Genomic DNA, 27,991 nt, shown 5'->3' with positions numbered 1-27,991 from the left:
GCTGCGAAGGGTGAAAACAGCTGCTGGACCCATCATAGGCATTCAAGAGTGCCATCTATGAGTGTTGGGGTGGCACCATTACGGCTTTCGAACATACTATTTTTCAGTTTAGCAACGTCAAAAAATAAAAGAAATCAAAAGTTAATTTCTGTTGTGGGTCATATTTTTATTTTATCAATATCTCCTTGAAAATATTCTCACATAAAGTTTCATCAATAAAAAAAAAAAAAGCCATAAAACACAATATTGAAACAGTCAAAAGAATAAAAAAGGAAGTCGTTCTAGAGACACGATAACACAAGACAAGTACAAGGAACGATTGACATATAAATCACAATCCCACACCCAGAATGCACTGGGCTGGCGATATTCCCATTCCCGTTGTTCTCTGGCCAGATTGTCTCATCTATAGCCAAACTGGGTAGATCTGACAACCAGGAATTGAGCAGAGTACTGGAATCAGTCGGTTATGGACCATCCATACCATGGTCACATACATAGACATGCAGTCATTCAAGACCACTGTACAGTCTTCCCCATTCATCACTCGTCTTTCTCCCGTGGGGTTCGGATTGGAGTTTACCGGCATCGTTCAGAACAATTATTAGCAGGTTAGGCCTAAAACGGCCTAAAACACCACATTAACAAAATGGAGTCCCGCCACTGGTCCGGGTTCACCCGTCTAACAGCTTTAAGATGCTCTCCCTTTCCTTCAGAGCTTTCCAAGCCTGGTCCTTCTCCTTCTTGGTCGGGGTCCGCTTCTTCTGCCGGGCAGCCATTATTTTTCGGAAGGCGTCCATGACTTCGTTGTCGGCCATGCGCACCCTGTGCCTCAGTTCTTGTTTATTCATCTCCTCCTTTGCCAACCTGAAAAAGGGTAGAAGAGCTGGTTAGAGAAGCACCCAGGAGAATGGGCCCCTTTGGTAGACCAGAAGCAATCCAGCCATAAAGGAACAAGTGGGGTCGCCGAGAATGTCGCTAAAGCACAACTCCAGCCCCCACCCGAAAAAAAAAAAACGTATAATAAAATATTATCGTGATAGATAGGGGCAGAAAAAAAAATACGTAAGGAGAAGTTTGAATCAAAGCGGATACTGCAGTTGGCTTTATTATGTTATCCTTTAATGGGAAGATATACAGTGCCTTGAAATTTTCCACATTTTGTCATGTTACAACCAAAAACGTAAATGTGTTTTATTGGGATTTTATGTGATAGACCAACACAAAGTGGCTCATAATTGTGAAGTGGGAAAAAAAAATGATTAATGGATTTCAACATTTTTTACAAATAAATATGTGAAAAGTGTGGGGTACATTTGTATGGCGCCCCCTTGAGTCAATACTTTGTAGAACCCCCTTTCTCTGCAATTACAGCTGCAAGTCTTTTTGGGGATGTCTCTACCAGCTTTGCACATCTAGAGAGCGACATTTATGCCCATTCTTCTTTGCAAAATAGCTCAAACTCTGTCAGATTGGATGTAGAGTGTCTGTGGACAGAAACTTTTAAGTTTTGCCACAGATTCTCAAGTGGATTTAGGTCTGGGCTTTGACTGGGCCATTCTAACACATGAATATGCTTTGATCTAAACCATTCCATTGTAGCTCTGGCCGTATGTTTAGGGTCGTTGTCCTGCTGGAAGGTGAACCTCCGCCCCAGTCTCAAGTCTTTTGCAGACTCTAAGGCCCCTTTCATACTGGAGCGGTGTGGGCGCCGGTGGTAAAATTGTGCTATTTTTAGTGCCGCATTACCATCGTTTTAGCGGCGGTATTTGGCTGCTAGCAGGGCGGTTTTACCCCCTGTTAGCGGCCGAGAAAGGGTTAAAACTACCGCAAAGCGCTGCTGCAGCTGCGCTTTGCCAGCGGTATAGTCCCGCTACCATATTCATTTCAAAGGGCAGGAACGTTGAAGGAGCGCTATACACACACAGCTCCCTCACTGCTCCAAACATGCTGCTAGCAGGACATTTTTTTTTCTTCGATCCTACCAGTGCACTGCTCCAATGTGAATGCTCTTGGGTCTTTCACACTGGAGTGTGAGGAGAGGCTCTTTCAGGGCGCTTTGCCGGGCCTATTTTTAGCGCTCTAGCACCTGTAAAGTGCCCCAGTGTGAAACGGGGGCCAACAGATTTTCTTCTAAGATTGTCCTGTATTTGGCTCCATCCATCTTCCTATCAACTCTGTCCAGCTTCCCTGTCCCTGCTGAAGAAAAGTATCCCCACAACATGATGCTGCCACCACCATGTTTCACAGTGGGGATGGTGTGTTCAGGGTGATGTGCAGTGTTAGTTTTCTGCCACACATAGCGTTTTGCCTTTAGGCCAAAAAGTTCAATTTTGGTCTCATCTGACCAGAGCACCTTCTTCCACATGTTTGCTGTGTCCCCCACATGGCTTCTCGCAAACTGCAAACAGGACTTCTTATGGCTTTCTTTCAATAGTGGCTTTCTTCTTGCCACTCTTCCATAAAGGGCAGATTTGTGGAGAGCACGACTAATAGTTGTCCTGTGGACAGATTCTCCCCCCTGAGTTGTGGATCTCTGCAGCTCCTCCAGAGTTACCATGGGCCTCTTGGCTGCTTCTCTGATTAATGCTCTCCTTGCCCGGCCTGTTAGTTTAGGTGGACGGCCATGTCTTGGTAGGTTTGCAGTTGTGCCATACTATTTCCATTTTTGGATGATGGATTGAAAAGAGCTCTGTGAGATGTTCAATGCTAGGGATATTTTGTTTCTTATTTATAACCTATCCCTGCTTTAAAAACGTCTTGACAACTTTATTCCTGACCTGTCTGGTGTGTTCCTTGGCCTTCATGATGCAGTTTGTTCACTAAGGTTCTCTAATAAACCTCCGAGGACAGAACAGCTGTATTTATACGGAGATTAAATTACACACAATGGTGGACTCTATTTAGTAATTAGGTGACTTCTGAAGGCAATTGGTTCCACTAGATTTTAGTTAGGGGTATCAGAGTAAAGAGAGTTGAACACAAATGCACGCCACACTTTTCAGTTATTTGTAAAAATAAAAAAAATTCAAATTGAAAAAAATAAAAATGTATCACTTTCTTCCACTTCACAATTATGTGCCACTTTGTGTTGGTTGATCACATAAAATCCCCAAAAATACATTTACGTTTTTGGTTGTAACATGACAAAATGTGGAACGTTTCAAGGGGTATGAATACTTTTTCAAGGCATTGTATGTGAATGATGAAGAACGGTTTTAGGTGAAGCTCTTATGGTGTAATCAGTCCCAGGCACCCGCTTACCTTAACAGCTCTACTTTCTTAGCCCTGTTGTGGGCACTGAGAGCCTTCAGCTCAGCCTGCCTCTTCCTCAGCTCGGCCAACACTTCATCTTCCGAGTCCTCAGCTGGCCGATCCTCGGACTCCAGCAGGCCCTGGGCTATTAACTCCTCTTTAATCCGGATCTCTAAAGACTTGGTATGCGGAGCGCTGCAACAGAGAGAGGTCACGTCAGTCTACACACTGCTCTTATCCAGCAGCACTTTATGGTTTAATGTAAAATCAAAGCTTTGCATTTAGTCATGGCTGGAGTGAGGAACGGTAAGAACCCCTGTGCAGTTTTTTTTTTTTGCCGTTTGTGTCCAGCCCCCCCCCCTCCCACAGTTTAACCACCCTCTCGTCTATTTGTCCTCGTGACAACACCAAAGTAAAGAAAAATTCACAATTTTATAGTTGTCACAAGAGCAGGAGGCAAGGGGAATTCATTTTTTTTAATGGTGACACCATTCACTTCCTGTTGCATGTCCTAGACTGGAAGTGAAATGAAATCTCCCCAATGGGTCACCGGCTGGATAAAAAGGGAGGTTTGGGCTATAAACTTCAACAGTTCAGGTCAGACAAAGTATACTTAATAGATTTTTGGAAAGACCAAACCAGGGAAATGGGACATTAAGGGTGCAATATTCAAAGAAAAAATTATATATTATATATATATATATATATATATAAAAAGTTTATAAATATTTTATTATAACAATCCCATAAAAACAAACAATAAAAGCAGCCTTTATAATCATACAATAATGTTATATACAACTTGCGATCCAGAAAGAGGTATGGTTGAGGTAGTTGTAATTGATTTATCCCGACATGTTTCGCTTATTGCTTCATCAGAGGATATGCAAACCCCACTTCACCAACCCATTCACCGCCAAGGAGGTCGTCCAGATGACATAAAAGATGCAAGGGCAGCAGGCCTGACAGCCAAATTATTATTATTATTATGATATAGCAAGGAGGGCACAGACAGCGGATAATCAATAAGGGAGTAGAGATTCCTTCTTACAATCAACTAATTTGTTATTAGACCACTAGGAGTATCCAGGAGCCCATTCAAGGTAAATTGGGCTACAGGGGATAGCGCACCCAACAAGCTTCTCAGCCTGTTCACAGGGTGTCGTTCAAATGCGTAGGCCCTCTCCTAGCACGGCTCCTCCGCAACTGTGAACAGGCTGAGAAGCTTGTTGGGTGCGCTATCCCCTGTAGCCCAATTTACCTTGAATGGGCTCCTGGATACTCCTAGTGGTCTAATAACAAATTAGTGGATTGTAAGAAGGAATCTCTACTCCCTTATTGATTATCCGCTGTCTGTGCCCTCCTTGCTATATCATTTGGCTGTCGGGCCTGCTGCCCTTGCAACTTTTATGTCATCTGGACGAATGGGTTGGTGAAGTGGGGTTTGCATATCCTCTGATGAAGCAATAAGCGAAACATGTCGGGATAAATCAATTACAACTACCTCAACCATACCTCTTTCTGGATCGCAAGTTGTATATAACATTATTGTATGATTATAAAGGCTGCTTTATTGTTTGTTTTTATGGGATTGTTATAATAAAATATTTATAAACTTTTTATATATATATAATTTTTTCTTTGAATATTACACCCTTAATGTCCCATTTCCCTGGTTTGGTCTTTCCAAAAATCTATTGATATTTCTAATCGGGATGAGGTGCCATGTAATGGGGTGTTGATGGAGGTTTGAATCAAGTTTCTTTATTGAAAGTATACTTAACCCTTTAATGTCTGACGGTTACATTTATTTTTTAATATAATATATAATTTTCTCACACACACACACACACACACACACTCCATTTCAATTTAATCCCATATAAATATATACAAGCATATATGTGAAACATTCATAATAAACAAAACACAATCAACATAAACATGGACCCATCTCATAATATACTCCATCATATAAGGGGTTATTCCATCATGTTAGATGTAAATCTCAATGCCTGGATTTGAAACTTTGTTTTGCAACTTTGGCATGCGTTCGTAAAACTGTACATATCGCAATCAGGGCTGCCGATAAGGGGGTACCAATGGTCCTCCTGTACAGGTTCTGGGCAGCAAGGAGGATAATCAGCGTGGCGAGGGGGGGGGGGGGGGGCCCAATTACTGGAACCGATTCTCGCTGTGGCTCTTTCTGCAGCAGCTGAAAGCCAGCAGGAGGAAGGAGGTGTATAAGCCGGCTATCAGCTACTGCAGAGAAAGCCATACAGTTAATTGGTTCCAGTAATCCACCCCCCCCCCCCCGCCATTCTGATCACCTTCCCTGTGTACTATCCCCTTCCCCCTGCTGCCTGGGCCCCCTGTGTGCCTGAAGCTGCTGCCAGGAGGGAGAGGAGGGTAGCCAGCAGCAATGTGGGGGGGGGGGGGTACTCCCATGCAGAAGCTCCTGTTCATTCCTTTCCAGAATGAACACAGAGAGTGATTGGAAATGATCACTCACTGTTCATTCATAACGGAAGCATAGTGCACAGTTTTCTATGCTTCAGTTTGTGAATGAACAGGAGTCTCTCCACAGACTGCTTTCTGTTAATTCACTGTTCAGTACACCTGAGGCTGCAGGTAAAGGGAATGAGGAATTTATATCTGGAGTCCCTTTCTCTGTCACAAAAGTGAACTGTTTAGACCCCCCGATATTTAAAAACATTTTATAGTATATTTGTTGCAAAACCTCCGATTGCATCCATTTAGGGTACCTGGATGTTATCTTAGGATATACTGGGCCATCGTCCAGTGGTGAAATGTTAATGGCTACCCTCCTGATGTTTTTCATTATTGGGCCAGGAAAACTGGCCTAATAAAAAAAAAAAAAAATGATTTCTTGTATTCATTTGTGACAATGCCACGTACGTGTGCCCTGCTAGGCCCAAGAAACAATCGTGTGCATTTGGTTTTTTCTTTTTTTTTCTACCTAAAAACACACCGACCTTTGACTCTTGATCTTTGACCCAGACACAAGCCCTGGTCCGTTTTATCTTTGCTAAATTGGTGGGCTTTATAGAGTCATCACTGTAATAGCCAATCACAGTGATCACATGATTGAAAGCCAGTACTGCCGGTGTTCTGCCCAATTGAGTCCGACCATCGATATGTGTCCGTTCCGTACTGCGCATGCGCAGTACGGAGCAGACGAAGCTTCGGAGAATCTCCGAAGCTGAACGGCGCCTGCGCCGTGAGTGGAGGAGGTAGCCCCACTATCCAAGCGGACATAGGGTTTAGAATTTTAGAGGGCCCCTCGCGGGCGAGCTTCGCTCGCCACGCTTCGGGGTCGGCCTCGCTGCGCTCGGCTCTTTTTTATTCTAACTCTATGTCCACTTGGATAGTGGGGATAGAACCTGGACTCACGGCGCAGGCGCCGTTCGTCCTCGGCAATTTTCGGAATCTGTGCTCCTGTGTACTGCGCATGCGCAGTACGCAGAGGACAGCATCTGATGGAGGACCCTATTTTACAAGACACCGGCTCTTAAGTGTTAGTAGGAGACCCGGAGCCATCAGCGGCAGCACAGCCTCAATGCCAGGGGTGTGCTATAAAGTGTGCTTCCAGCACAAATCCCAGCTCTCAAATATGTGGCACCTTGGAAGACCCACTTCCGCAACACAGTATATATGTGTGACACCAGCAGAAATGGGTTAAAAACCTAATCAGCCTGCCCTCAACACACCTTAAAATGGTCAATTCACCCAAAAATTGAATATTACTACAAAATTAGAGCCTTGGGGTGCTGCACTTGCCCTGTCCCCCCGATTAGAGCCATAGGCTCTAATAGGCTTCAAAATATGTGGGTTTGTGGTGCAGAGCATTGCGCTACGAGCCCACCCAGGTGTTACAACAGCGAATGAACATTCGCTGTTGTAACACTGCCCAATCCAGCCAATCAGAAGCAGGTCTGAGACCCATTTTCTGATTGGCCAAAAAAAAGAGAAGACTTCTGATTGGCTGCCACGAAGGAACAAACAGAAGCTAGAGCCGTGGCTTGTGGAGACTGGAGATCAGGGGAAGGGAGAGCTGCGCTGCCGCGACCCCAGGAGAAGCGCTGATGGGGTAAGTGCACCAGACCCACCCACCCGCTGTCCGACTGGGGGGGGGGGGGTACGGTTTGATGTGCCCCCCCCAAAGGAAAATTACCACAGGCCGCCACTTTCTTACCATACTGTTGGTAATGGAACTGTTTGAATTGGTGCGACTCCGACTTTGCAGTGCCACACTGATTTAAAAAAAAAAAAAAGTTGCTTTACTATTTTTTTTTTGCGATTTCAGGTGCAACTTGCATAAAGTGCAACTTGCATCTGTGCATAAAGTCACATAGATGTCAGACAAGTCCCACCTGAAATTGCATTGACCCGCGGCTTTGAAATCGTGCGACTGCAAGAGAAGTAGCATTATTTCAAAGTTGCATTCGGCGGGAGGGGGGTTGGGAGGTGCAGAGCAGAGAGCTGGTGACTGACAGTCATAGGCAGAGCCATATATCTTACATTGCACATACAGAACTTTGAGGATGAAGGCTCGGGAGCGCCTGGGCACACTCACATACCAGGAAGTACAGCGCTATTGTTCGGGAGGCACTATTAATCTTTTTTTGAGTTTAGTTCTCCTCTGGGGAAATATCAGCTTTGCATGGAGTGATCCTTCAACCAGCACCATAGTTAGTCTGCTTTCTGATCAATATATATATTTCACATTACCTAAAAGGTTTCATTTGACTTCGAGGCGAGGTACTGGCTCCGTCCATTCCCGATTCCTTGTCAGGAATTGGGGAATCTTCAATAGGCGAAATTATATTTTCCTGAAAAACAAACAAACAAACACTGGTAACTAATCAATGTATATATTCTAATAGTCTAATATAGACAAGTGCAAAATGAAAAAAAAAATTTGTTTCCTTAACTCATTTAATTGTGTTTATTCGTTTGCGAATTCAACCAAATTAAAATCAATTTGACCGAATTCGAGAATTTCTAAATTTTAAATTCCCCCCCCCCCCCCCCCCAATTCAAATGCGGCTGCCAAATTTTTTCACATCCAAGAACTGCAATACGTTTACATTTCATATTCGTTTCCAAATTTGAAAAATCGACTTGTTATTTCGGACAAATTTTAGTTGTCAGAGGATTCATTTACATTTGTTACGGTTGCGATTCGGAATTCTTACGAAAAAAAAATTGTCAGAATTTCAATTCAGAACTAAACGAATTGTACAAGTCTAGTCTAATATGTAGTGCAGCCGTTAAGAGAGGAATTTACTGAGACTGTAGCAGCTTTGCATAACAAGCAGTCCGCTTCCAACTGACTGGATGCAACCAACTGCCTTGAAAAAAGAGTTCTTTACACAAGAAACGATCGTCGGCTGGAAGGGTTTCCATGGTTTGTTGCCCTTGGTATATATCAGTGATCTCCAAACTGCAGTCCATGGGCCAGATGTGGCAGTTTGCGTGCCTTTATCCGGCCCTCGGGGCACTATTCCTACCACAGACACCAACAACGGGCACCATTCCTGCCACAGACACCAATAATGGAGCCAGCTCTTAAAGCGAGATTCCACCCTAAAGTGGAACCTCCGCTGATCGGATCCCTCCCCCCCTCCGATGTCACAATTGACACCTTTCAGGGGGGAGGGGGTGGAGATACCTGTCAAAGACAGGTATTTTCACCCACTTCCGGGCATAGACTCCCGTGGGAGTCTACGCCATTTCCTGCCCTGCTGTCTGCTGGGACACACACGGGTCCCAGTGACAGCGCGGAGATTTCCTATTGCGCGGCTCGGCTCGCGCATGCGCAGTAGGGAACCGGGAAGTGAAGCCGATTCGCTTCACTTCCTGATTCCCTCACCTAGAATGGTGGCGGCAGCAGCCGAGGGCCGAGCGATTGATCGGCCTCGGCTGCCGGCATCGCTGGAACCCGGGACAGGTGAGTGTCCATTTATTAAAAGTCAGCAGCTGTAGTATTTATAGCTGCTGGCTTTTAATATTTTTTTTTTTGGTGGAATCCCTCTTTAAGAATGGGGCCACCCTCGAAACGCGTCAGCCTACTTTGGATTTTTTCATCCCACCCAAGTCTACTGGCCAGCAGATCCTACTGGATGAGGCCAATGATGGACTTTGCATTATCTGTCTGATTTTATCACTCGTTTGTGAGTATACTATTTTACTTTCAATACATTTTAGTATTGCAAAGGTAATATGAAAGGCTGGTGCACCCTCGGTCCTTGTTTTCTTTTAAATGATGGGGCACCATTCCTGCCACAGACACCAATAAAAGGTCACTATTCCTTCCACTAAAACCGATGCTAGGTCACCGTTTACTCTCAATGACACCAGTGCATTTTCAAAAGCCGCTGGCCACAGTCCAGCCCCCCCCCCCCCCCCTAGAACTTCAAACACAGTAAACTGGCCCTTTAAATCATAAATGCCAGGGGTCTCCAAACCTTGGTGATTAAAGTAACTGTTAACCTCAGACATAAAATATGAACAAAGTACATCCCTCTATAGTGTGTCTCAATCAAGAGCACCAAGTGTCATTTCTGTTGCTCTGCCATCTGCATGAATCACTTCTGACAAGTTTTCCTGACACCAAAAGAAAAAAAGGTGACAGGGGAGGGAGCTCCAGCACACCGCTTGTGATTGACAGCCTCAGCTCAGTTCCTGTGTGAAGTGGGGTGTGTCCCTTCCTACCAATCAGCTCTCAGAGCTCTCCTCACTGAGCTTTGCCAAGTGTAACTTCAGCTCTCTGTACCTTTTGTCTGACAGCTCAGACAAGCGTTATAAAATTCTGGACTTTGAATGGCTGTAGAGGAGAGAAGACAGCAGATAAACATGTACAACTTATATAGGAGGATGTGTTTCATCTCTGTGCATCACCTGAGGCCAGTCACTTCACTGGGTATAAGGAAGGGTTTACAACCACTTTAAATATAGAAGAGTAACAGGCAGTGAGTGTCCTGGATTTTGTCTTTTTGGATTGCTACATTGGACACTTCCTTACCAGTAGCACAGAGACCCTTCGCTGTGATTGTACAGAGGTCTGAAGTGTGGGATCTCCAAGGGTGGTCATACACACTGATTTTAATTGTATATCGCCCTGTAAAACAATTAAATTTCTATCCACTCATACAAGCCCTTATATTACATAGTTGTTTGTGGATCTAAAAGAGATTGTATTGTGTATGGCCAGCTAGAGCAATCTCATCAAAACGCAATAGACCGAGATCCAGCGACTTTCTACCGGCAAGGTTCTCAGGTTTATTAAAAGGGAAAAAAACAGTCATAAAGGATTAATATTGGCTGCCCTCCCCTTTTGTAAATGCTAGGCTGGCTGTTATCCTTCAACATTAAAGCTATATACTAAATTGTTTAAACAAAATAGTAGTTACCCTGTAAGCCACAATGAGTGGTTTGGAAGATTCACCGCTACCAGCAGCCGCAGTCTATACACCGCAGCATTGTGACAAGCGCTCTTTCACTTTGTTTCTATGCGAGTTGCCGTTTGATTTTTCTTGTTTTCAATAAATGCATTTTTATACTACGCTCAGAGTGCGCCCTCTGGTGTCCGTTTTTGCTTTTTGTTTTCCACAATGAGAGGAATGCCTGGCCTGCCTGCAGTGATTGTTCTAATCTTGCATCATGGGATTAGTTAAAAAGCTGAAAAAGGACAAAAGATGATGAACTACCTCCACAAGAGCCTGCAACAGACGCTGCGTCAAATGACCGAACGGGCAGCCGTCCTCAGGCTGGTCATGTTGAGATTCTGATTTCTTCATCAGCGAGTCGACATCTGGAAACATACAAGATATAAGACCATAACATCATATTATTACAAGTATCAATCGTATTATAAAAAAGGCACTGGAATCACACTTTTACTCCCCCCTTAAAGGACTAGTAAACTGCAGAATTTTTTTTTTTACATAGCAAAAACACATCATACTTACTTCCACTGTGCAGCTTGTTTTGCAGAATAGCCCCGAACCTGCTCTTCTGGGGTTCCCTGGCGGCTCTTGCGTCTCCTCTCCACATTAGATAACCCCCTAGGGCCGGGATAAGCAATTAGCGGACCTCCAGCTGTTGCAAAACTACAAGTCCCATCATGCCTCTGAGTATCATGCTTGTGGCTGTCAGAGTCTTGCTATGCCTCATGGAACTTGTAGTTCTGCAACAGCTGGAGGTCCGCTAAATTGCATATCCCTGCCCTAGGAGAAGCGCTTCCCCGAGGGGGTTACCTTGCGGGCGCGCTCCCGAGTCCAGCATTCGGCGTCCTTAGACACCAAAACGCATGACTCGGCCCCGCCCCCTCGGCATTGGATTTGATTGACAGCAGCAGGAGACAATGGCTGTGCTGCTATCAATCTATCCAATCAAGAGCCAAGAACCCCGGGTAGAGAGACACTGCGTCCCCGGCAGGTCAAGTTCCAGGGCTCAGGTGAGTAAAATGGGGGGCTGGGGGGGGCAGTCACAACAGGTGTTTTTTCACCTTAATGCATAGAATGCATTAAGGTGAAAAAACACAAAGGTTTACAACACCTTTAAAAAAATAAATAAATAAATAAATAAAAAAAACACGCAAAGCAATGGCATAATGTGATAGTATGCATCGCATACTAGCACATTATGAAATACCGACCTTATAACAGGGCTTCCATTTTTTACCCGACGATGACGTCAGTCCCGCAAATGTCGGACCTTCAGAGCGCATGCAACGGTGACGTCAAAGGCTGCATTCAGTGTGAATATGTCCTAAACGTGTAAGGCCGCGTACACACGCGGGGACTGTTCGCCCAACTTTGTCCGTCAAACAGTTTCGGCAAACAGTCCGCTCAAAATTAGCATGGACGGACATGGCCACACACGACGGACGAACAGTTTGCTGAAACCGTGCGCGATGACGTGAACGGCACGTACGACGGGACGAAAAATACGACGTCCTATACACTGCATTATAACTTTCGGCGTGTAAATCCTTTCTGAGCATGCGCGGAACTTAGTTTGACGAACAAGCCTACACACAGGCGGACTGTTCGCTCAAACAAGGTTTCAGCGGACAGTTTTACGGAATTTCCGAAAAACCTTGTTCGTCAAACTGTCCGCTGAAACTGTCCGCTGAAAGCCCACACACGAGCGGACTGTCCGCCCAAACACTGTTCAGCGGACAAAGTTGGGCGAACAGTCCGTGCGTGTGTACGCGGCCTAAGTCACTGGACCTACAGGCGAGTCTTATAAACTGCTTACCTGTATGTTCATAGTTCAAAAAAATTACTTTCCTACCGCTTTAAACTGCGGCGGCAGTCAGTTTGGAGTGAATGCATGGCGCGGTCACGACACGTGACGCTGTGCTTTGCTTTGCCTAAAATTATACCCCATGTCACCATCGACGGGCAGTACCGCTGCTGAATCAAGTGAATGGGACCACGCCACAGGCGCAAGCCAAACGCTAGGTATAGGATTCAAAATTGCCATTTGGCCGAATGAAAAAATAAAAATAAAATTTAGGGGACGGCAGTATCACATTCTGAGGGTCTGGAAGCGGCTTCTGTTCCATGCTTTGAAAAGTGATCCACAGCAGATTATTTTCTTAGAGGGGTGGCAAGGGCTACGTCCATGTGACAAAGACCTTAAAACGATCCTTAAACATTCCCCCCACACTTGCCCCAATCCTCCTCTTCTGCCTAAAACACACTAATACCGATACCAATTTAAATTTTTTTTTTCTACCCAAAAATATGCTGACTGTGACACCCAACCTTGACCCCAACACCAACCCTGGCAAATGTTGATCTTGTTATTTTTTACTATATTTTTCATTTTTTAAAACACACTTTTTTTATTATTATTTACAGATTTGTTTCCTGCAAGGAGAGGAAGATACAATGCATCTTCATCCCCATTCAGAAGAGGAAGGGCTGGCAGGGCGCTGTACATAGCTTCCTGAAACCATCCCAGCACTGATGCAAGCAGTGGGCTGGCTCTTGGGAGGAGTAATGCAATTATCAAAAAGCGTTGATGAGTGTCAGGCTGGAGGAGTGGGTGTTCCTATGCAGTCTAACTGTAGGTGTTGTGTCGAATACTGTCCCCCATCGGATAGTGTCCGCCCTGTACTGCGCTTGCACAGTACAGAGGACAAGGAGACTCTGAAAGTCTCCGAAGATGAACGGTGCCTGCGCACTGAGTCCAGGTTCAAGCCCCACCATCCCAAAAAATTGCAGAGCGAAGCGAGGCCGCGCCCGAAGTGTGGCGAGTGAAGCGAGCCCGCGAGGGGCCCTGTTACTAAGTGCTACTGTATGTCCACTTGGATGGTAGGGCTTCAACCTGGACTCAGTGCGCAGGCGCCGTTCTTCTTCGGAGACTTTCGGAGTCTCCTTGTCCTCCGTACTGTACAAGTGCTGCGCAGTACAGGGCGGACACTATCCGATGGGGGGCAGGCGCCGTTCTTCTGGGACTTTCGGAGTCTTCTTGTTCTCCGTACTGTACAAGTGCTGCGCAGTACGGGGTGGACACCATCCGATGGGAGGACAGTTTTTGGCAGAACACAGGCAGACCTCCCACATGTGGTGCCGAGCCTCCATGATTGTCAGAACTGAAATCCAATAAATGAAAATAAATAGATGATGCTGGATGTCCTCCAGCCAGGAAACGAAGCAGGTTCTATATGCCTTGCCGCACCTTCTAAAGCACATTGTGAGAAGCTCACAGTGTGCAGTGAAATAAAAAAGGAAGCAATTTTATTCCAGAAGAGGAGTCAGTACAACTGTTCAAGACTGAAGGGGAGGCCGGAGTTCAGCTTTCAAAAATCACTATAAATCCTACCCAGCTATATACAGTCAGGATCCAACTCTGCAGATTAGGAGTCCCTTACCTTTGGAGTCCAACTCAGTGAGTGGCCCCAGGGCCCCTTTCTTCTTGTCTGCTGCCATGGAAGCTCTGGCTCCATCCTTCTGTTCCTCCTGGAGATCCTCCTGGGCCCACCGTTGTGAATAGTGCTTCCCCAGGGGAGGAATCTGAAATAAATGGGATAGTTAAAAAGGAGGGGAAATCACATTTTTTTGGGAGATTTTCTATTTGGATGTGGCAGAAAATGTCTTCAAGGAGGACACAAACACAATCAGTTAAGTGGGAAGAGGGGCTAGAACACGTTTTATTTTATTCCAGTCTGTGCCTTCCTGACCACTGCTCGTCCCACTTCTTTTCTGGTGTCACAGGGACAGGAAGTGAGGGAAAATCATCCCAATGAGGTCACAGAAATAAAAACCCAAATTAAATCTTAGCTCTCCCCTGCTTTATAAAAATAGACAATAATAATAAAATAAGTGTTTTTATAATATATATATATATATATACATATATACATACATATACATATACATACACACACCGTATTGATCGGCGTATAACACGCACTTTTTTTCCCCTTAAAATCAGGGGAGAATCGTGGGTGCGTGTTATACGCCGATCCCCACCAATCTCGGCTGACTGTGAGCGGAGCGATCGCCGCCGAGATCCACATAGCTGAGTGTACTCAGCTCTTCTTGGCTACGCTCACAGTCACGCCCAGTCCCGCCATTGGGCCTGTGTTATGTCCATCATAGGGCAGGACTGGGCGTGTGAGCGGAGCCAAGTACACTCAGCTATGTGTATCTCGGCTCCGCCCAGTCCCTGCGATCTCTGCGGTGTTCGCTCAGCTCCAGCAAGTCTCGGCGGCCCCAATTTTAAATCGTCCAAGTGATGGACACTGGTGGCAAGGCTGCAATAGACACTGATAAGGCTGCATTGATGGGCAAACCTCCCTCCTAAAAGTTTTTTTGCTTAAAATTCCTTCTTAAACTTGGGGTGCGTGTTATACGGTGATAAATACGGTATATATAGCTATATTGTAAAGCGCTGCGTAAATTGCTGGCACTATATATATCCTGAAGAATAATAATACATTTATTTTATATATATATATATATATATATATATATATATATATATATATACACACACACACATATACACACACACACACACACCACACCGGCCACTTTATTAGGTACACCTGTTCAATTGCTTGGTAACACAAACTGCTAATCAGCCAATCACATGGCAGCAACTCAATACATTTAGACATCTAGACACGGTGAAGACGACTTGAAGTTCAAACCGAGCATCAGATTGGAGAATAAAGGTGATTTAAATGACTGGTTGTTGGTGCCAGGCGGGCTGGTCTGAGTATTTCAAAACCTGCTGATCTACTGGGATTACACACACACACACCCCTCGGGTTTACAGAGAATGGTCCGAAAAAGAGAAATTATCCAGCGAGCAGCAGTTGTGTGGAGGAAAATGCCTTGTTAATGTCAGAGAATGAGCAGACTGGTTCCAGATAATAAAAAGGCAACAGTAACTCCAATAACCACTCATTACATCCAAGGTATGCAGAATACCATCTCAGAACGCAAAACACATCCAACTTGAAGCAGATGGGCTACAGCAGCAGAAGACCACACCAGGTGCCACTCCTGTCTGCCAAGAAGAGGAAACTGAGCCCACAAATCACACAGACTCACTCGAATTGGACAATAGAAGATTAAAAAAACATTTGCCTGGTCTGACGAGTCTCAATTTCAGCTGCGACATTCAGATGTTGGGGTCAGAATTTGGTGTAAACAACATGAAAGCATGGATCCATCCTGCCTTGTATCAGCAGTTCAGGCTGGTGGTGACGTAATATTTTCTTCGCACACTTTGGACCCCTTAGTACCAACTGAGCATCATTTAAACACCACGGCCTACCTGAGTATTGTTGCTGACCATATCCATCCCTTTATGACTACAGTGTCCCCATCTTCTGATGGCTCCTTCCAGCAGGATAATTCTCCATGTCACAAAGCTCCAATCATCTCACCACTGGACAATGAGGTCCCTGTACTCCAATGGCCTCCACACTCACCACATCTCATTCAATAGAGAACCTCTGGGATGTGGTGGAAGATTGGCATCATGGATGTGCAGCCGGCAAATCTGCAGCAACTGTGTGATGCCATCATGTCACTATGGGCCAAAATCTCAGAGGAATGTTTCCAACACCTTGATGAATCTTTCCACCAAGAATAAAAGGCAGTACTGAAGGCAAAAGGGGGTCCAACCTGGGACTAGCAAGGTGTACCTAATAAAGTGGCCGGTGAGTAATTTATATATTTATTTACATGCAGCACCTCGCACGCTTCCACGTGACATACATATATACATATGACCCTACTTTGTAGTAGTCAGCTTCATCATCTGGAGTCTTCAGAAGGTCTTCCAGCACTTTGATCTCTTCTGTAGTTATGTCAGCACAATACGGTTCCACCGAGGCCCAAAATCTGAGGAGTGACAGAAAAGTCTGTGAATGCTCCTTGGTTATAAGAGGGGGGTACAGTGTGATGCTGGGAAGACTATTCCACATTTTCACAGCTTTTACCTTAAATAACCCTTTCCGTACGTGTGAAGTTAACTGCAAAGCTGATATTTCTCTTTACCTGGTTCCCACCAATAAAACAAGGAGAAAAAAGGGAAACCAAAAATTCTGGTCGTCATGGCAGGTCCAGCAATGAGGTCAATTCTGGAGGACCTGCTAGACAGGAAACCCTTCACTTTATCTAGAACTAAGAAACCAAAGTTTTGGATGCAGCAATCCCAGATGAAATCCCTATGCTCCCTCTAATTGCTGCCACTGGTAGCTCAGCCAGTCAATCGAAAAGTGATATTTTATTTCTAAATGGATCCTGCTGGGCCGAGGCAACCCCCAGCTTCTTATACAGTGCATCCGGAAAGTATTTACAGAGCTTCACTTTTTCCACATTTTGTTATGTTCCAGGCTTATTCCAACATGGATTACATTTATTATTTTCCTCAAAATTCTACAAACAATGCTCCATAATGACAACGTGAAAGAAGTTTGAAATTTTTGCAACTTTCTTAAAAAGACGCAAAAGATAAAAAAATAAAATATAGTCACACATACATAAAGACACCTTTCAAACTGGGGCGTATTTCAGACGCTTTAGTGTTAAAAAAAAGCACATGTAAAACGCCTGAAAGAAGCCTCATCTGCAATCCCAACGCGAAAGCCCGAGTGCTTTCACACTGAGGCGCTGCGCTGGCAGGATGTCAAAAAAAGTCCTGCAAGCAGCTTCTTTGCAGCGCTTTTGGAGTGGTGAATAAAGCACCCCTTCCCATTGAAATCGATGGGAAGCGCCTGCAAAACGCATGAAAACCTCCTGCAAAGTGCTTTTGGCAGCAGCGCTTTGTGGGCAATTTTAACCCTTTATTTGGCCACTAGCAGGGGTTAAAAATCGCCCCAATAGGCGTTTTTTTTTTTTACGCTAAAGCGCCTGTTAAACGCCCCAGTGTGAAAGGGGTCTAAATATTCAGTCTTTGCCATGACACTCTAAATTGAGCTCAGGTGCATCCTATTTCCACTGATCATCTTTGAGATGTTTCTACAACTTGATTGGAGTCCGCCTGTGATAAATTCAGTTGATTGGACATGATTTGAAAAGGCACACACCCATCTATATAAAGGCCCCACAGTTAACAGTGCGTGTCAGAGCACAAACCAAGCCTTGAAGTCCAAGGAACTGTCTGTAGACCTCAGAGCCAGTTATGCATGGAGTCACAGATCTGGGGGAAGGGTACAGAAACATTTCTGCAGCATTGAAGGTCTCAATGAGCACAGTGGCCTCCATCATCCGCAAATGGAAGAAGTTTGGAACCACCAGGACTCTTCCTAGAGTGAGCCACCCGGCCAAACTGAGCCATTGGGGGAGAAGGGCCTTGGACAGGAAGGTGACCAAGAACCCAATGGTCACTCAGAGAGCTCCAGCATTTCTCTGTGGAGAGGAGAACAACCATCAGTGCAGCACTCCACCAATCAGGCCTGTATGGAAGAGTGGCCAGACGGAATTTACTCCTCAGTAAAAGGCACATTACAGCCTGCCTGAAGGACCCTCAGACCATGAGACACAAAATGGTCTCTGGTCTGATGAAACAAAGATTGAACTCTTTGGCCTGAATGGCAAGCGTCATGTCTGGAGGTAATCAGGCACCGCTCATCACCTGGCTAATACCATCCCTACAGTGAAGCATGGTGGTGGCAGCATCATGCTGTGGGGATGTTGTTCAGCGGTAGGAACTGGGAGACTAGTCAGGATCAAGGGAACGATGAATGCAGCCATGTACAGAGACATTCTTGCAGAAAACCTGCTCCAGAGTGCTCTGGACCTCAGACTGGGGTGAAGGTTCAACTTTCAACAGGACAATGACCCTAAGCACACAGCTAAGATAACAAAGGAGTGGCTACATGACAACTCCGTGAATGTCCTTGAGTGGCCCAGCCACAGCCCAGACCAGAACATCTCAGGAGAGATCTGAAAATGGCTGTGCACCGACGCTCACCATCCAACCTGATGGAGCTTGAGAGGTCCTGCAAAGAAGAATGGGAGAAACCTGTCCAAAAATAGGCGTGCCAAGCTTGTAAGATCATACCCAAAAAGACCGGAGGCTGTAATTGGTGCCAAAGGAGCTTCAACAAAAAGTAATGAGCAAAGGCTGTGGATGCCTATATACATGGGATTTGTTTTTTTGTTTTTTTAATAAATTTGCAAAGATTTCAAACACATTTCTTTCATGTTGTCATTATGGGGTATTGTTTGTAGAATTTTGAGGAAGATAATGAACTGAATTCATTTTGGAATAAGGCTGTAACGCAACAAAATGTGGAAAAAGTGAAGCGCTGTGACTACTTTTCAGATGCACTGTATATCCTGGAACCCCAGCGGTTAGACCTCCCTGTCATAATTCCTAACTGCTCCTGTCCACTTGGGAGTTTTGGGTGTTCCAGCATCTCTTGTTAGATTTTCCATATTATAAATTAAGATAAATCTGGCAGGGAACCCCTCATACTGGGTACTGGGCATAGTAGGTGCACAGAGATCTCCCCAACAGAGATTCCAAAACTTAGAGATTGTCAGCGTGTTTAAAATACAACTAAAGACAAAACTTTTATTTTTTTTAGTTTTAACTAGATTGGAGAGGGATTAGAACCCCTGTAAGTTTTTTTTTATTGCAGTCTGTCTATGTCCCTGAAAATAGATTCACTCTCTATTTGTCCAGTTCACCCCTATCACAGAAAGATCCAAAATTTTGAGTTGTCACCAGAACAGGAATTGTGAGAAAATGGGGGACACTTAATTCTGGTGACAGCCAGGGATTCCTCTCCCTTTCTGTTTTTCGCTATGGGACAGGAAATGAAGGGAAATCTTCTCAATGGGACACAGATGGCAAAAAATAAATAAAAATAAATTACAAATCCAATCAAAATGAAACAAAAAAAAAAAAAAAAAAAAAAAAAAAGTTCTCTTTAGTTCTACTTTAACGCTCCAGGATCATCTAAACAGGGAAGTAAGGGCTTCAGGTGGACCGTCTCTTTAAAGTGGTAGTAAAATCTCTATGTTTATTTTTACCTACAGGTAGACTTATTAATTTTACCTACAGGTGAACCTTATTATATCTCCTAAAAGTTGCACCGTTTAGGAGATATTCTTGTGAGCAGCAGCCAGTGACATCACCAGCGCATGCGCAGTAAAGGAACGGAATACCTGTGCCCTTGACTCCCACACATACGTCATCACTGCTCGGCCATTCGAGCAACTGGAGCCCATGAACCCGGAAGGAAGACCAGGTGAACATGGAAGCCTCTGCAGCGATGACAGCATGCCGCTGGAGGGCTTTGTTTCAAGGGAAGGTCTTTCATAATGTGCTAGTATGCAACCTTGCAAAAGGAGAGTTTTTGGTTTTGTTTTCCTCTGTGTTTACTACCACTTTATCACTTTGCTGCTTCCAACATAACTATTACACGGACAGCAGCACCTGCACAGCAGTTGGGGGGGAGGGGGTCATCTTTATACTCTTTGCTGCCAGATTGCTTGTTGAAGCGAATCAGACAGCTATAAAGCCGTCTCATCACTTCTACGTACACAGTAATGTGCCAGCTGACTACCCCCCCACCCCATCATAGGTTTTGGGTGCCTGGATAGAGTGGCTTATCGGCTAGAGTAAAAATCAACATAAATACAGAATGCAATGATTTGCAAATCTGATAAACCCATATTTTATGCACAACAGAAAATAGAAAAACACATCAAATGTTGAGAATTAGAAAATGTATAATTTTCTGAAAAAAATGAAGGTAATTTTGAAATTGATGTCAGCAACACATCTCAAAAAAAGTTGGGGTGCTGATCTTCCTTTACCAACACTCTGTAAATGTCTGAGAACTGAGGAGACCAGTTGCTGGAGTTTTGGGAGATGAATGTTGTCCCATTCTTGCCCGATATAGGATTCTAACTGCTCAACAGTCTTGAGTCTTCTTTCAGATTCTTGGTTTCAAGATGTGCCAAATATTTTCAGTTGGTGAAAAGTCTGGACTGCAGTAAGGCCAGTTAAGCATCCAGAATCTTCTACTAAGCCATGGTGTTGTCATCACAAAAAATGTGCTTTACCCCAAATCACCTGAACGTTCTCCTGAGCTGTCGGGTGCAGGATAAGGAGTTACACAGCTGCCAACACGATAATCAGTAAAAGATGATCCGCAACTCCATACATGCTCTTCAATCTTTCCAAATTTATTGGATACTTCATAAAAAAACAAAAAAAACAAAAAACAAACACACAGGTGGGTACAGAAGATGTTAACACGTTTCGGCCATGACAGCCTTGTTCATGCTGTTGTCATAGATGCAGTACGTGGTTTAGCATTATCCTGCTGAAATATGCCTTCCCTGAAAAAGACATCATCTGGATGGAAGAATATGCTGCTCCAAAACCTAGATAAAATCATTCAGCATTGATGGTGCCTTTCCAGATGTGTAAGATGCCCATTCCATACACACTAACGCACCCCCATACCATCAGAGATGCAGGATTTTGAACTGAGCGCCGATAAAAAGCTGGAAGGTCCCTCTCCTCTTTTGTCCAGAGGACGCGATGCCCACGGGTGCCAAAAAGAAAGTCAAACTTATTTGTCTGATCACCAGAACCATTTTCGAAGGTGGCGTTTCTGGCTCATGTTCAGATATGGCTTCTTCTTTGCATGATAGAGATTTACCTTACATTTTTTGGATGGCACAGTGAACTGTGTTCATAGACATGGATTTCTGGAAGTATACCTGAGCCCATGAAGGGATGCCCATCACAGAATCCTGCTGGTTTTTAATGCAGTGCCGTCTTAGGGCCCGAAGATCACGGGCATCCAATATCGTTTCCGCTTTGTCCCTTATGCACAGAGATTTCTGCGGATTCTCAAATTTTTTTGATGAGATTATGTATTGTAGATGATGATATATTTACAGTCTTTCCGATATTATGTTGAGGAACATTGTTCTGAGATTGTTCGACCATATTTAGACACAGCTTTGCCATCTTTACTTCTGAGACTCTCCAAGATGCTCTTTTTATACCCAATTATGTTATTGACCTGTTGCCAATTAACCTAATTAGTTGCAAAATATTCTTCCAGCCTTTTCCATGTTAGTACCATTACTTTGCCAGCTTTTGCCTTATCCCAACTTTTTTGAGATGTGTCGTTACCATCAATTTCAAAGTTAACTTACTTTTTTTTTCCTAAAATGGAGCATTTTCGCAGGTTTAAACATTTGATAGGTTTTCTATTGTGAATAAAATATGGGTTTATGAGATTTGTAAATCATTGCATGCTGTAGATTTTACACAGCATCTTAACTTTTTGGGATTTGGGGCTGCATAACCCTGGAAGCGCTCACTCAGCCATGAGCCCTTCCAAGTTCAGATCTGCAAAAACCCCGGTCACTATGGCCAGGGAAGAAGCCGATTGAACACGGTCTGCCCATCATTCCCCAACTGATGAGCTGACTAATCAGTGTACCTATTTGGGGCATCATTTTTGGGAATCCTGGGCACGTCCACGGGGTCATCTGTGAATTCGTATTCCTGGATCTTTGGCTGTAAGTTTCTGGACTTGGGTCTTCCTGGGCCTTGCCCCGACGCATGACTTCCCTTTCCTTCGAGCTTTGGCTTCTTGGGTTTATGTTTGACGGGAGTGCCAGGTTCCTGTTCTTTCCCGAGCTTCAGAAACCTTCGGTCTCCCTTCTTGTCCTGCCAGTCTGTCAGGATCTACAGGAAAATAAACAAAGGAGGAGTTCAGATATATACAAAGTACATGCCAAACATATTCCATTGCACAGACCAGGCAAGTAGAACATGTTTGTATATTTTAATTTTAGAGTTTGAAATCATTTTAAAAAGGTATGGCAAATTTTACATTGGTCCAGCTTGGATACAGGAAATAAGGGGAAAACTTTCCAATGGGGACACACATAGCAGTAAAAAGGCAGACAGAGCTTTTACAAGTTCTGGCTTTAACGACACATTTTAACTAAAAGTGAAATTCCCCTGTGAAAATGCGCCTCACCTGTGTCTCCGCCTCCAACACACGTAGTCGCCGACTGGCCGAGGACAGGAGTGTTTCCAGTTCCAGCTGAAGGGTGTCCAGCTCTTCAATTCCAATGCCATCATCTTCTGACCGGGACAGCACTGCCGTGTACCTGGGGCAAAGCTTCACGTGATCCACAGACTTGAACTCGTGGAACTGCAGTGGGCAATCCTTTAACTCGCTCATCCTATCAATTGGCACGCTGCAAAGTAAATTCAAAAATGTACTTTAAGATCAATACACAGGTTCAAAGCCAATAAACTCCTATCCTCAGCTTGGCAGCCAATGGACTCCAGCCAACGGATGCCTATCCTCAGCTTGGCAGCCAATGGAATTGTATGCATGCAGAGTGCAGGGTTCAGGACTGCGCCGCGCACAGAGTGCAGGGTTCAGGACTGCACCGTGCACAGAGTGCAGGGTTCAGGAGGGCATTGAGTACAGAGTGCAGGGACCAGGGGTGCGTCATGTACAGAGTGCAGCATTCAGGGGTGTGCTGTGTACGGAGTGCAGAGTTTAGGGGTGCACTGAGTTTGTAACCCCCACCACCCCCACAAAGCTTCCTCGCATCTCTTTTACTTACTTGGCTCGTACCCTCCTGTGTAGGCAGCTTTACTAGCTGTATTTTTTTTTTTGTACAGGCGTTTTGAGGTCCAAAGGTCACCAATGTAAAAAGCAGTATAATGCCTGTAATATGCCTAAAAATAAGCTTGTGTACTTTGAGCTTCAGGGGTTTTGCTTCAAGGACAGAACACTCAGATGTGAACAGGGGCCATTTAAATGAATGGAATTTTGCAACTTTTGAGATTAGCGTTTTACAAGCTGAAAACTCTCAGGTGTGAATGCAGCCTTAGATTCTGGAGATGTGTCTCCGCCGTGCTCCACCATGAGTGCTTCCGGGAATCTGTTAGATACAGGAGCCGCTGAGAGCAAAGCTGTCCCTTGTAAACACATAAAGCCTCTGTATTTACAAGTGACAGCGGGGAGTGGGAGCAGAGGGTGAGAGCCAGAGGTGGCGGAATGGAGTTCCAACGCCAAGACTAAGTGTAAGGGCCACATGACAAGGCCTGGAGGGCCACATTTGGCCCGTGGGCCTTGTGATTGACATACATGCCAAAGATGATGCAATTTTATTTCCTGCAACCAACCATGGGTCGGCGTTGATGGTAGAGTTGCCACCTCATCCTTTTAAACCCGAACACATATTGATTACACAGGTTCTGTGGCCGTTTAAGGTGGCAATTCAACTCACTTTGGGCCTTATCTGCACTAAATCAGCCCCAGAACCTGTGTAATATATATGTGTTCGGGTTTGAAGAGATGAGCCCAAGCTAATGGGGGAATCCCTCCCCCGTTGATTCCTAAGGGCACCCCCACACATCTGGTAAAGGCAGGTGCACACATGGCCACCAAAAACCATGGTACCACAGTACTTGTTCGTACGTTCAGCAGCCCGCCCAAATGAATGGACTGCTGTAAACTCAAACAAAAAAACACACACACACGCCTTTTATGGTGTGAACTGGCCCTTAAAGCGGAGTTCTGCTTAAAAAAAAAAAAAAGTCAGCAGCTGCAGTATTTGTTTTAATAATCGGACACTTACCTGTCCCGGGTCCAGCGATGTGAGGGAACGAACCCCCGCTCATCTCCCCCTCCTCTCAGCTATGACTAAGCATCTGTTTGTGGTGTGAAACGCGTTAGTTGTTCTTCCCCGTTTTCAATGCTTCAGATATGACTGTTCTTGCATTTTAATCTTTCAATAAAGATGCCTTCAGTGATGTGCGGCCATCCAGGATTTTTTTCCTTCCTTCCAAATTTGAGCAGAGCCAGCACCTGCAAGATCATATAGGGCGAGTGTCTTTGAGCTGTAATTTCTCTTCCCTCCTCTCTGCGGCGCCAGCATTGTAACTGTGGGTGCCCGACTGTGGCTTCACAACCGGGCACCCACTGCGCATGCATGAGCCGTGTGGTGGCTGTGACTGGCCGGGCAAACATCTGGGACCTGTCACGTGTGCCAGATGATTGCCGAGAGGGAGGGGAAGGGAGAGGTGATCTCCCTTCCGGTGTTGTGGTGCGCCGGGAGGAAGTGGAAACTGGGACCCTCTAAAAAGAGGGTTTCTGCTCCCCCCTAAAAAAATGACATGCTAAACGTGGCATGTCAGGGGGTCACCTCCCTTAAAAGGGGTTGTAAAGGTTCATGTTTTTTCACCTTATAGCGGAGTTCCACCCTAAAGTGGAACTTCCGCTCATCGGAAACCCTCTCCCCCTCCGGTGTCACATTTGGCACCTTTCAGGGGGGAGGGGGGTGCAGATACTGGTCTAAGGCAGGTATTTGCGCCCACTTCCGGGCATAGACTCCCACGAGAGTCTATGCTTCTTCCAGCCCTGCTGCGCTGTCTGCTGGGACACACACGAGTCCCAGAGACAGGGCGGACCATTCCCATCGCGCAGGCGCAGTAGGGAACCGGGAAGTGAAGCCGAAACGCTTCACTTCCCGATTACCCTCACTGAGAATGGTGGCGGCAGCAGCCGAGAGCCGAGCGATCGATCGGCCTCGGCTGCCGACATCGCTGGACCCTGGGACAGGTGAGTGTCCATTTATTAAAAGTCAGCAGCTGTAGTATTTATAGCTGCTGGCTTTTAATAATTTTTTTTCCAGTGGACTCCCTCTTTCATGTCTCCTATACATCAAAGTGAAAAAAACATTCTACGATTGCAGCCTCTACCCCCCCCCCCCCCGTCGAAAACGCGGTTGATGTCGCCCCGGTCTTCTTGGCTCTTCATTGGATAGAGAAAGGGGGGGGGGTACCACCGCTTCAGGCAGGTCAAAACAAAAATCTTCTCCTCTACAAATTTAGAGCCCCAGGTGCTGGCAAATGCGTGTAGCAAATGAAGATAAATGGAAAAACTCTGGACAGCCACACTCCAAATAAAAATTTATTTTGCCTTTTATTGAAAAATCAGGGTCACACTGTACAAGCCACAGCAAAGAGATACAAAAGCAATCTGACGCGTTTCACACCACGAAAAGTGCTTACTCATAGCTGAGTACAGGCATACCCCACTTTTAAGTACACAATGAGATTTATTTACTAAAGTGCAAAATCAGGCTCACTTCTGCATAGAAACCAATCAGCTTCCAGGTTTTATTACCAAAGCTTAATTGAACAAGCCGGGGTCAGAAGCTCGTTGGTTTCTCTGCAGAAGTGAGCCTGATTTTGCACTTTCCAGCTTTAGTAAATAAACCCCATTGTGTACTTAAAAGTGGGGTATGCCTGTAAGCCCTTGTACACACAGCCGGAGATTCTAACAACCAAATCCGTCGGAGTAATTCCGATGGATTAATTCCAGAAGTGATGTTGCATACACACGGTCGGACTAAGTTGTTGGAAAATCCGATTGTACGTAACGTGATGACGTTATTTCGTTATGACGGGACTATGTTCAGGCTAGTAGCCAATAGCTTTGGTCTAGGAATTTGATCTGAGCATGCGTGGCACTTTGTCCGTCGGAGTAGGCTACACGTGATCGGAGTATGTCTGATCGGAGCACGTTGTCGGAAAATTTTACCGGCAAGTTGGAAAACTTGGTCCGTCGGATATTCCGACAGAAACAGTCCGATGCAGACCACACACAGTCTGAATATCCGACAAAACAGTCCGATAGGAAACATTCCGTCTGAATCTCTGACCGTGTGTACAAGGGCTAAGGAGTATGAGTAAGCACGTTCCGTAGTGTGAAACGCGTCAACTCCTTTTTTTGTATCGCTTTGCTGCGGCTTGTACAGCGTGATCCCGATTTTTCAATAAAAGGCAAAAGATATTTTCTTTGAAGTGCGGCTGTCCAGAGTTTTTCCCCCCCCATTTTTTACCATAAGGATCGCAGCTTACCTGTCACCTGCCCACAACTGATGGGTTGCCAACTCCAGGATGAGGGTGTGCCCTGGCACACCCCTTGCGCACGCCTGGTACACCCTGGTACAGGAAGCAAGTTTCTGGAAGGATCACCAGGTGAAAGGAAAACAAAAAACGAATGCAGCCACCACATCTAAGCAATAGATGGCATGTTTGATGTGTAGTAAACACTAATTCAGATACAATGTATCCTTAGTGGAGTTCCATCATTGATACAATGGGGGGGTTTGGTGTCAGATTTGGTACAATGTATCAGATTTCTCTTATAAAAGGAAGGAAGGGGGAGGGGAGGGACCTTTGTAAAGGTGATCAAAGCAAACCAATAAATGGGAATGTATAAAATGTGGAGCTGAATGGGTTTCCATGGTGATCCCCCCATTGCAGTGTATACATGGTCCTGATCAGGACTGGAGGAGTGTATACAGAGCCCCCTCCCCTCCCCCATACCTCAGTACTCACATTCATTCACAGCATGATACACGAAGGCGCTTCTCTCTCTCTCTCCCCCACCATCAGCTGACCCTATTCCCGGGGCCCCGTTCACACCTCCCGGTTCCCCCCCCCACCGGCCTTTGTGTGCCAGCAGGTGGCAGAGGAGGACTACCCGGGCCCAGGTGCCAAGCGACCACTAAACCGGGGCCTTGGGACGCACCATTCGCAGCACACGTGGGGGTGGACGTACGCCCCCCCCCCTGAACCCCCTCACTGGAAAGCACAGCGCCGTACCGCCGCTTATAACCCGTAACGAGCTCAAGGGAAGGAAAACAAAACAAAATATCGGCGCCTTCCTGGCTGCCAGCTGTTTGGGGGAAAATTCATCTTTTCCCCCTATTTTTTTTAAATGGTACGGTCCTCTACAACACCTTAGAGCGAGAGTAGAATGAACGATGTGCGCTGAGGGGGAGTGCTATGATTGACTTTAAATAGTATGTTTAACCGAGTGTGCTGCCAGGATAAAGAGCTGAGTGTTTGGTTTGAAAACGAATAATTAGTTTCCTCGGGTTACGATTTGTAGCACTCGGAGCTTACAACGGAGCAAATATGCTTAAAAAGAATAATGGAACCTCCCTCCGTTTACGTTTTGGTTTCGCCCACCAGCATTCCATATTCCCTAATATGGTGAGGAGCATAGGAGGCGCGTCCATTATGAGCGTGGGGGGTTGAGACATACGCTCTATTTTCTTTCATTCTCAGTCTTTTTATAAAAATACACGCGACTGTTACCAAATTTGCCTTTTTTATACAACGAACGATGTTGATGGCGGGTACACATGGCCTG

At 45.3% G+C, this 27,991-nt stretch overlaps 1 protein-coding gene across 2 annotated transcripts; it reads right to left on the bottom strand.

Moving 5' to 3' along the window:
* Positions 1–145: 145 nt before the first annotated feature.
* On the bottom strand, positions 146–27,511 carry TADA3 (transcriptional adaptor 3). 2 transcript variants are annotated; one of them, XM_077451787.1, is made up of 9 exons: positions 27,172–27,511; positions 22,781–23,003; positions 22,235–22,482; positions 16,550–16,655; positions 14,168–14,309; positions 10,989–11,092; positions 8,008–8,108; positions 3,265–3,450; positions 146–867 (listed from the first exon to the last, which is right to left on the bottom strand). In XM_077451787.1, exons 2-9 carry the CDS (start codon positions 22,985–22,987, stop codon positions 675–677), a joined length of 1,287 nt encoding a protein of 428 aa, XP_077307913.1. In that variant the 5' UTR covers positions 22,988–23,003; positions 27,172–27,511; the 3' UTR covers positions 146–674. The 2 variants fall into 2 exon arrangements, with proteins under 2 accessions (XP_077307913.1, XP_077307914.1); XM_077451788.1 differs by lacking the exon at positions 27,172–27,511 and adding an exon at positions 24,402–24,721.
* Between the last annotated feature and the right edge of the window lie 480 nt (positions 27,512–27,991).

The sequence above is a fragment of the Lithobates pipiens genome, unplaced genomic scaffold (genome assembly GCF_037356315.1).
Source record: "Lithobates pipiens isolate NorthernLeopardFrog02 unplaced genomic scaffold, aLitPip1_a1.2 Scaffold_23, whole genome shotgun sequence".
Classification (NCBI taxonomy): Eukaryota; Metazoa; Chordata; class Amphibia; order Anura; family Ranidae; genus Lithobates; species Lithobates pipiens.
This window is presented reverse-complemented; position numbering and strand designations above follow the sequence as displayed.